Genomic DNA, 10,554 nt, shown 5'->3' with positions numbered 1-10,554 from the left:
TATTTCCTTCCGTACAATGAGACAATGCTTTATATAATTGTGTGAAGCCGTTTTGGTGCATGAATGATAACTATTGTATATCGAATCTTGAAAATATCATGAGTCGTTATTCGTATAGTTATAAAAACCAAGAACCAAATTACATGTAACTTGGTCGAGTCGAATTTGATTAAATCCATTTTGTTTTATTAGTTCATACCAGTTTTTGTACAACCTTACACAAAAAGTTTGTATATATGTAAAAAGTCTTTGTCTAATTGTTGAAAATTTATGCTGGAAAATGAGCTAAAACATAGTTTTTTTTTTTAAATATCATAACATGGTGCATACAAATTTCATGACACCTTGTGTATCAAATTGTAATATAAATTTAATTTTAACTATAAAATTGCATTTTTACCGAAGGGGTGGTATCGACATATGACCATACAGACGGGAAACCAAGAAATCTCCACTTCGCGATTCTCGAGGAAAACCCAAAACCAGGGCTTTCTTTGCTTTCCATCTTTCGCTTCAACACAAGATTAGAGTCTGTTTTCTACAGCTTTCTTTAACCCTCTTTTCACTTCGGTCCCAGCTTCCTTTCTCTCACATCGTATGCTTTACGTTTCGCCTCTTCTCGCCGGAAAATCTTCTCACTGTCTCCGTTGCTACACCCATTTCATTTCAACCTACAAAGATTCCACTCACTACTTCGATTACACCTCCTTTTGATTCAAAAATCCTTCATAATGCTTCATGGGTTTTTCAAAAATCGAGTTGCATTACTTTTCGCGATTTGGGAAAAGAGTCAAGTTTTTGGTGGGTTTCTTTAATCGACCGTCGTAAAGATTCGAACAACTTCAATGCCTCGTGTAAGAGAGACTTTTGCTCATTTATCTTTATGATTTGACTTGAATTAAATTGTGGGTCCTGGAAAGAAAATCCAAACTTTGATGGAGCATTCTGGTTCGGCTAGTTCATCAGTAGCTGGAACCAGTGGCCGTTCAGTGGCTTTCGAGATTGATCTTAACGAAGCACCCCTTCCCTCTCCCCGAGAAATTGTCGGTGGCGGTGTTTTTGCGGCGGAGCACCGATGCGGTTCTTGTGGCGAACTGGAAGGGGCCATGGTGATATGCGGTGATTGTGGGAGACGATTTCATGTCGAGTGTTTGGGCGTGAGAGAAGAGCAACGGGAATGGAAGTGTTTCGAGTGTTTGATAGAATGCCGCAGTGGGAGGAGGATCTCGTTAACTGCCGGCGGCGGGTGTGGTTCAGGGCTTTTTGACATGAATTCGTCTCCGCCAAAAGAGGCCGACGGCGTCGAGGAGGATTATTTCGTCAATTCAGAGCTAGTATTAGCAGCAAGCTTCCCCAATCCCAAGTATGTTGACAACTTCCTCATCTTTTTTATGCGTAAAATTTTATACTCGAACAAAATACATGATCGAAGATGTTTTGTAGATATATGCTCGCATAATTGATGTCTTTTCATGGGTTTCATGTTGTGAATGATCAATAATTTTGCTGTAAATGGCAGAAAAATGTCCCTTCTGATTTTGCAAGTAATTTAGGGTTTGAAGTATTATTTTGTTACCCCTTTATAAGGTTATTCTAGAACCAAAAATTAAAGAGTAGGATCGAAAGTTTGCAAATTAGCATATTTCTTTTTCAGAACCAATCCTCTTTCAATACCTATTAGACCATCTTTAGGCATTTTAGGGCTAAAAATCTTACTAAATTCCAACTCTATGATATGAGTGAAGGCAAAGCCAATTTGATACCTTGTTTTAAAGAGAAAAGTGAACCCCTTTGGGTTTTCATATGGCAGATTATATGGTATCGATCAATCCTTCATTCTTTCTACTTGTGACATTCACATCACTTAAAGATTACTTACACATATCATTTGGTTTTGTTTTTATTATAGTTCTACATCATTAGATGATTGAAGCTATGTCCATCATTGACCTTTTAGGGCGAGTAAAAAAGATGCAGTTTTTTGTCCTATTGACATCAGTCTTTGTCCTAGATAAACGTGCACCAAACACAATACAACATTTTCTTCTATCAGTCTTTATCCAATGCATGTCAAACACAAGACAACATGTCATGTCTTTATTGTTGACCTTTTAGGGTGAGACAAAACACGACAAATTTGTATTATTGAGTATTGACATCTGTCTTTGTCCTAATCCAATGCAAACCAAACACAGGATTTATCATTCTTACTAAAATTTATGTCTTTTGGATTCTAGAATGCAGGATATGAGGCGTAACCCTTTTTTAGGCTTTACTTTAAGTTCTCAGATGGCTCATCCGGATATGAGACTCATAGCAAGTGGATTTCCTTCTCAAAATCCAGCACGTTTTGCACACATGAATCTTGAAACTGCAACACAAAAAGGCAACTTAGTATATCTTCAAGCACTTAAAGACTACATATCTGAAAAACGAGGTGTTTTAGGAGATGGGTGGCGTGTTAAATTCGAATATTCAGAAAAAAATTACAAAACTTCTGCAGTTTACTTTGCTCCAGATGGAAAACGATTTGATTCAATGTCAGAAGTTGCTCATCACCTTGGTTTGATTCCTGCATATAATTCCTTTGAGAAAGACGAAAAGGGTAGTGGGATTGTTATATTGCAAAAAGGATCACATTCTACAAAAAGAACAAAGAGAGGAAGTAACCTCAAGAAAGATAGTAATGTGGCAAATTGGACACATGGATCACAATCTTTTCTTGTAAGTTTGTTAATATACTCTTGTAATCGTTCAAATTATCAATCTTTATCAATCTTTATCATTTACCCGTTATCTTTTATTGAATCAGGATGGTTTTCCTGTTCAATTTGAAGACCTTTTTGTTATGTCAGTTGGAAAAATCGATCCACACCTTTCATTTCACAATACCTCACAAATCTGGCCCATTGGTTATCAATCTATCTGGCATGATAGATTTACAGGGTCCATTTTCATCCATAATGTTTTAGAAGGTGGAGATTCTGGCCCGATTTTTCGGATACATAGATACCCATGCACTAATCAATCAATTCCATATGCTTCAAAAGTGTTATGCATTACAAAATGTGGGACAACTCATGATGATGATGATACAAACATTCACCTTATGCTCACAGACGATTCTCCTCCACCTCACCTTGATGATGATAAATCTTCATGTTCTTTAAAGATAACTTCAAAACCCGAAAATAATCTTCAAAATGATGTGATTGGTGAGTTTATAGTTGAGGAAAGATCGATAACATCCGCTTGGAAAAAAGCTGTGGAAAGTTTACTAAAAGCATGTCGTGAGGCTTATGGGGGTAAAAACGTCCTAAATTTTTGCTGCAACCATCGAGTTGATGGACAATATCTTGGACCAACATCTGAGTTTGAATCATTAAGGAAGTTTTGTTACTTAGCGGGCCCGGTCAACAGCATCCCGGATAAGATTTTGACCATTGATGAGCTTGAAGCTTGTTTACAAGAGCTGAGAAAATGGTTAGAAGTTGATAGATTTGGTTTAGATGTTGAGTTTGTGCAAGAACTTATAGAACAGCTTCCTGGGGTTAGTTCTTGTTCAAATTATAAATCTTTGAATGCAAGATGTGAAAGCTCAAGCTCACAAACTATTGGAAGTGGGTTCTTTATGGCTTTGAGTAAAAACGGTTTACAACATTCAGCAGTTTCTAATAGTATGAGAAGATCCCACAAAAGACAAAGTCCACCTGGGAATTTGGTTGCCTCAAATCTTCCTCCTCATTTGATTGGTGATGTTATTCAGGTAATAATTAGAATTTTTAGATTATAAAAGTGAGATAAAGTTTGTATCTTTATGTCTAAAGTTCCCATTTTTTGTTTTCTTTTAGGCGTATGAAATCTGTTTAAGGTTTTATGAAGTTTTGGGCTTGGATGCACCAGTCTCCAGACACGTTCTTGAAAACGAGTTGATGAATCCATGGATTGATAATTTAAAGCCAATGAAAAGATCTTTGAATGATCTTCAAAAAGACACGATAATGAAAGCATGTGAAGTCAGCAAACCGGATGATGATGTCAGCGAAGATTCTGATGCAACAGAAGAATGTGAGGAAGAAGGTTATCGAGCAGAAGCAGCTAGCAAATGTACAGGTGTCCAACTGTCAAAGTTCCACATGTCACTACTGAAAGTGTTGATAGAAGACATGTTAGCAAAAGTTAAGGAAATCTTTGATCCGTTTGGTGTTGTGGAATCAAAGTCAAGAAAAGGGAAGAAGAAAGATGCTGAGGTGGCAGGTGGTGGGAAGAAGATAAATCTTGATATGTTTCCAGTGAATGAATTTACATGGCCTGAAGTTGCCCGAAGATTTATTTTGGTGGCATTGTGTATGGATGGAAACCTTGAATCATCAGAGCTTTTGACTCATGAATGTGGAAAAGTGTTTCATTGTTTGAATGGTGATGGTGGCTCACTTTGTGGTTCACTTACTGGAGTGGCTGCAATGGAGGCTGATGCCATGGTAAGATAGATCCACATTTATAGGTGGAAAATGGGTCGACCCGTTTAATATCTTTTCTTGAATTTTATAAATGAATTAGTGTACTAGATGTGATTACAGAAGTTACTATTAAAGTAAGGGTAAAATGCAGAAAAAAGACATGTACTTTCACTATTTTCATCGATTTTAGGTAATTTCAGTATCTTCACCATTTTTTTCATTTTAGCTACTAAACTATTGTATTTTAACCTTTTTTAAAATTGGGTAATTGGGAAAAATGTCATTTTAAATGGTCAAAAACAGTAGAATGGTTTAATCACTATATAAAATAGTTAAGTGGCTAAATCGATAAAATCATGGGTTTCTGTATTTTACCCTTTAAATATCAACCCCCTCTAATTTAGGAGGCTGTAAATGCTGTATTGTATTCTTTGGTTCCCTTTCTATTTTAGCTAAAAAAATGAACTTTATAGATTATGTTATTATTATGCATACTTAGAATCATGAATTGTTATGTTGGTAACTTTTAATATTGAATTTCTGTCACTAGATGTTACCAATCAAGATTTCTTGAAATTTTGTTTTTTTCAGGTTCTTGCAGAAGCTTCCAAGAAATTATTTTCATCAATGAACAATAAAGTTGTGGACTTTATCATAGATCAAAAAGATGATACAGGAGACTCAATCAAAGACACAAACATGATTGATGATGATTCCCCTGAATGGACACAAGCTCTAGAACCTGTAAGAAAACTACCCACAAATGTAGGTGCAAGAATCAGAAGATGCATTCATGAATCTCTAAACAAAAATCCACCCGAATGGGCTAAAGACATTCTAGAACATTCCATAAGCAAAGAAGTCTACAAGGGCAATGCATCAGGACCCACAAAGGTTCTCTTTAGTCTTTATAACTTTTACCTATCTTCTTTACACTCTCAATGTCTAGTTTCGTCTTTTTAACTAACTCAAGTGAAACAGAGGGCAGTTATTTTGGTTCTTGAGAGAATGAGAGTGGAAAACCCTCTACAGAAGCCGATTATTGAGAAGAAAGAGAAGGAAAAAAGTGGTGTGAGGACACTTTCTGATGCTGTTATGAAAAAGTGTCGCATAGTGTTACGTTGTGTTGCTAATACAGATGAAGATAGGATATTTTTTAATCTTTTGGCAAAAACTAATTTGAAGCCAAATGATCCTGATGATACAGGGGTACTTGGGTACCCTGCAATGGTTTCTCGTCCATTGGATTTTAGGACAATTGATCTTAGATTGGCTGCAGGGTTCTATGTTACCTCACATGAATCTTTCATTGAGGATGTTCGTGAGGTATTATATATTATATATTACACTTTTGGATACTTAAAAAAACTAAAAAGAAAAAGAAAAGATTGATTCGCTGAAGTTGTTATCCTCTCATTTGTTATGGTCTTTTTCTTTTTTCTTTCAGGTTTGGCAAAATTTACGAATAGCTTATCGGGATTATCCTGATCACATGGAGTTGATTGAAACACTATCAAAAAAATTTGAAGAATCGTATCAAGAAGAGGTTAGTTAATAACTGAATACTTAATACTTTTAACATTTTCATCTTTGTGGGTTTCTTTTTTCGTTGGATGGAATGGAATGGAATGAACAAGGTAATGGAATCAGTCATTAGTTCATCACATTCCATAATCATGTTTGGTTGGCCTGTAGGATTGGAATGAATTTTTATTTAAATTTTTTATATTATATGAAAGTTCATTATCTAATTTTACCTCTCCTATATACAATTATTTATAATATTTACATTTGTTAATGGGATAATTACGAAAAAAAACGCTATATTTTTACAAAAGTTCGGTTTAACCACCAATTTATGAGTGGGTTTTTACCACAAATGTAAATTAGTTGTTTTTTTAGCAAAAAAAATACAATTCATTGTTGTCGCAATAGAATTTTTATCCAAAAATAGGTGGTTTTTTAAGCACAAATGAAAATTGGGTGGTTAAACTGGAAAAAAGTGACAATATGATCCTTTGTTATATATAATTAATGAACTTTTGTTTACAAAAATAAAAAAATTAAACATGGTACAAAGCTTATTACAACTCAAATAAGATTATAACAAAAAATAATATTGGTTAACTTTTTTCATTCCAACGGAATCAACAATTCTATTCCATCCTCGATTCCATCATACCAAACACTCCTATGGGACCATGGAAAATGGTAAAAACAAGTCAACCTTATATTCCATAACATCTTTGACCAATATATGTATGACATTTGTACAACCTTAGGTACTTAACCTATTCAATCGAATCATGGAAAACGGTAATAGCTTTGACTCATCAAGTGAAGAAGGGAAAAAAGAGTTAAACTCTCTACTCCTTGAAACAACGGAATCCCCAATTCCCCCTGCACCATGGGAGGATGGGGTATGCAAAGTATGTGGGATGGATAAAGATGATGATAGTGTATTACTATGTGATAAATGTGATTCCGAATACCATACGTATTGTTTAGATCCTCCACTTGCAAGAATCCCTGATGGGAATTGGTATTGCCCTTCATGCAAATCAACTCAACCCATGCCACAAGATGAGAGGTGTGGGACCCGCGCACTATGTCGCTTACGTGGCAAGAAGAAACTTCAAAAGGAATTTACTCGGAATCTAATGGAGATTTTGGCTCCATTAGCAGATACAATGGAGTTGATGGAGTATTGGGAATTAGGCATTGAGGAGGTTCTTTTCTTGACTTAATTTATTTATAAGAAATAGCAACTTACTTCGGTTGATTTGTTTTATATCTTTGTGTTACAACATTGTGCTTTAAAAATTCTACCCAATGTTATGAATGTCATGGAAATATAAAGCAATTTTCACTCTTATGATTGGATAGATAATAGATTTTTGAATTTATAATAAGTAATTTTCATGGAAATATAAAGCAATTTTCAATGCTACAATTGGATAGATTTTTCAAAGTGCAATGTCTTAATAAGAAAAAAAATGAAAGCACATTGTAACAGAAACAAACGCGAATAGATTGCTATATATTGAATTTGATGATCATGAAGTATAAAGTTTGTATCTTTTTTTTTTTTTTTTTTTCAATTTTGCAGAGGGTTTTCCTTTTCAAATTTCTATGTGATGAGGTCTTGAACTCGGGAGTTGTCCGAAACCACATCAGTCCCGACTCAGGTGATTCTGAAAAGAAGCTGCGAAAGCTCTACAAAGAATTAAAAAATCAAAACAAAAAAGAGAAAGAGAAAGAAAGTGAAGATACATGTCAAGAAGAGCAGTTATCCGTTTCTAAATCTGGTGATATTCAAAGTCAAATAAAGAATGAAGAAAATGACGAAAACAAACATGTGGGACCCACGAAAACGGGTCAGGGTCAAGAATCGGGTTGTGGGGTTTCTTCTTTACAAGAAAAGATTGCAACTTTGGAGTCAAAAATAGCAAGACCCGTTGTTAGAAGAGATTATTTGGGTCGGGATTTACTTGGAAGACTTTATTGGATCCTTAGCAGCCCTGAACGGGTCGTTGTGTCGGGCCCACCTAGTCGTAGGAATGAAGGTGAAATTACCAAAATGCCCGAAATGTATGATAATGATTCTCTTTGGACTTGCTATGAATCCGATGCGGAAATCCAAGAGCTCATTGGGTGGTTGAGAGACGATGATACAAAAGAGAAAGAACTCAAAGAGACAATCCGTCAGTGGCACATGAATCGAGTAAATGACGTAAACGCCCTTGAAAACCATGTTCAAACTGTCGATGATAATCCCGTGTATGGCACCAAGGCAAGGGCAATGTTGGAAAAGAAGTTTGGTTCTTTATCGAAAAAGAACGGGTGCAAGGGTAAAATGGTCAAGAACGGGAAATTATATAGGTGTGATTGTTTGGAGTTAGCGGGGCCCACCCGACACCATTGTTCTTCCTGTCATTGGACGTTTTTGACTAACGAGGAGCTCGAAGGGCATAATGATGGAAAATGTCAAAATCGTCAAGAATGTGAGGGTCCCACGAAGGGTAAAAAGGTCAAGTTAGTCAAACCGCAGGCTTTGACCAATCATGAAGAATCCGATTTGCCATTTGTTTTTGAAGAAATTCGGGCCAAGTTTTGTACACGAAGTTCTCTTAAAGAAGAAGTCAAAGAAATCGGTCTTATCGGGTCAAACGGGACTCCATCATTTGTATACCCACAAGATAATAATTCCGCTTTATTTTTATTTTCTGAAACGAAAAAATTGGTTAGTTCCCAAAACGGGTCAACAGATATTCTTCTATTGGGTACAAATGAGACACCATCTAAGGTTGAAAGATTGAAACCCAAGGGTACAAGTGGAAAATCATTGTTGAAGAATAGAAGCTCATTGAGAATATGCCAATCTTCTTTGAAGCCGTTAACGGGCCGTGTTGTTGAAATTCTTAGGTGTCTTAAGATTAATTTGTTTGATATGGAAACTGCGCTTCCGGAAGATTCTTTGAGACCTTCAAGAGGAGGCTTGGATCGCTTACGTGCTTGGCGTAGTTTGGTAAAATCTTCACAATCAATCTATGAGGTAAAGTTATTTGTAACAAAAAGATTTTATATAGTGCAAGATTAATTTAATATCTTTGAAATTATGTTATTGAAGTTTAGTATGAGTTTACAACAAAATGATATTAACGTTAGGGGCTGGGTCTGACTTGATCAGATTCAGACTGTTTGATACCACAATTAGAAGCCTTTGATTCAAATAGATTAGAAGCCTTTGATTCAGATTGGTTGATACCACAATTAGAAACCTTTGATTCAGATTGTTTGATACCACAATTAGAAGCCTTTGATTCAGATAAATTAGAAGCCTTTGATTCAGACTGTGTGATACCACAGTTAGAAGCCTTTGATTCAGGCTGTTTGATACCACAATTAGAGGCCTTTGATTAAGATAAATTAGAAGCTTTTGATTCAGACTGTTTGATACCACATATAGAAGCCTTTGATTCAGATAAATTAGGAGCCTTTGATTAAGACTGTTTGATACCAAAATTAGAAGCCTTTGATTCAGACATTTTGATACCACAATTAGAAGCGTTTGATTTGGTCCTATATGTAGCCTTTGATATGCCTCTTACTTGGTCTCATAAAAGATGATGGGGAATCTGACTCAGTTAGGCCTTGACTTAATCAACAACTATCAAAAAACCAAACTTTCACTATTTAGAATCTTCTTATTTATCATATCGTTTGTTCATTTTATTCAATAATCAAAGTTTGCCAAACACTCAAAGACACTGCTAAAGTAATTATCTTTTAACATTTAATGGTCTTTTCAGATGGTGCAAGCAACACTCATGTTAGAGGACATGATTAAAACCGAATACTTGAGAAAAGAATGGTGGTATTGGTCATCCCCTTCAACCGCTGCTAAAATCTCAAATATTTCAGCCCTTGCTTTACGAATATACGCCCTTGATGCAGCCATTTATTACGAAAAACCCCCGACACCCAATCTAGACCCCACAGAACCCCTAACACCCAAGAGTTCCAAATCCGAAAAGAAGACTTCTGAAAAGTCAAATGCTAAAGAATCCTCGGAGAAGTCAACCCCGAAAAACAGTCAAAGTCAAAGGGCCAGCAGCTCACCTGTGACCGAGGGTTCAAGGCCTAAAACCAGATCAAAGAAGAGGATGAGGGATTCTGATAGTTGATCAAATTAGAGTTGCTTTTCTTTTTAGACTATGTAAATGCTAGAAGATGGGCTTCATTCATTGATCATATAGAAGTTGAAATGAAACATGTGTAGTTTTGTGTTGTAAATATTTGTTTGAATGTTGTTGAGTTGGAAAACGACCATGGTGATTTCTTGAGGATTAACATTGTTTTGGAACTATGAATCTTGTTTTGTGTTTGACATGTATTCAACTGAAAAAAAAAAAAAAAAGACGGGTGTTAATGGCATACAATTCTAACTCTTTGTTCTACCCAAAAAAACTAAGATGAGATAGAGACTTGTTCAATAATCAAACAAGAAATGTGAAGGCTTATACAAGTTTAAACACATGGAATGATGTGTGAGCTCATATATCATCTTAAATGGAAGACATTTTTGGAGTAT

The 10,554-nt window shown here is 35.6% G+C and overlaps 1 protein-coding gene across 1 annotated transcript; it reads left to right on the top strand.

Annotated features, from left to right (window-relative positions):
- The first annotated feature begins 430 nt into the window (after positions 1-430).
- MBD9 (methyl-CPG-binding domain 9) lies at positions 431-10,329 on the top strand. The gene is made up of 10 exons (XM_078970923.1): positions 431-1,363; positions 2,238-2,724; positions 2,813-3,766; positions 3,852-4,481; positions 5,052-5,354; positions 5,442-5,786; positions 5,908-6,006; positions 6,743-7,189; positions 7,570-9,015; positions 9,773-10,329. The coding sequence occupies exons 1-10, from the start codon at positions 936-938 to the stop codon at positions 10,145-10,147; spliced, it is 5,514 nt and encodes a 1,837-aa protein (XP_078827049.1). The 5' UTR covers positions 431-935; the 3' UTR covers positions 10,148-10,329.
- Positions 10,330-10,554: the final 225 nt, after the last annotated feature.

The sequence above is a fragment of the Lactuca saligna genome, chromosome 8 (assembly GCF_052625555.1).
Source record: "Lactuca saligna cultivar CGN05327 chromosome 8, ASM5262555v1, whole genome shotgun sequence".
NCBI classification, from domain to species: Eukaryota; Viridiplantae; Streptophyta; class Magnoliopsida; order Asterales; family Asteraceae; genus Lactuca; species Lactuca saligna.
The sequence above is the reverse complement of the archived record's forward strand: the minus strand, read 5'-3'. Positions and strand labels throughout refer to the sequence as shown.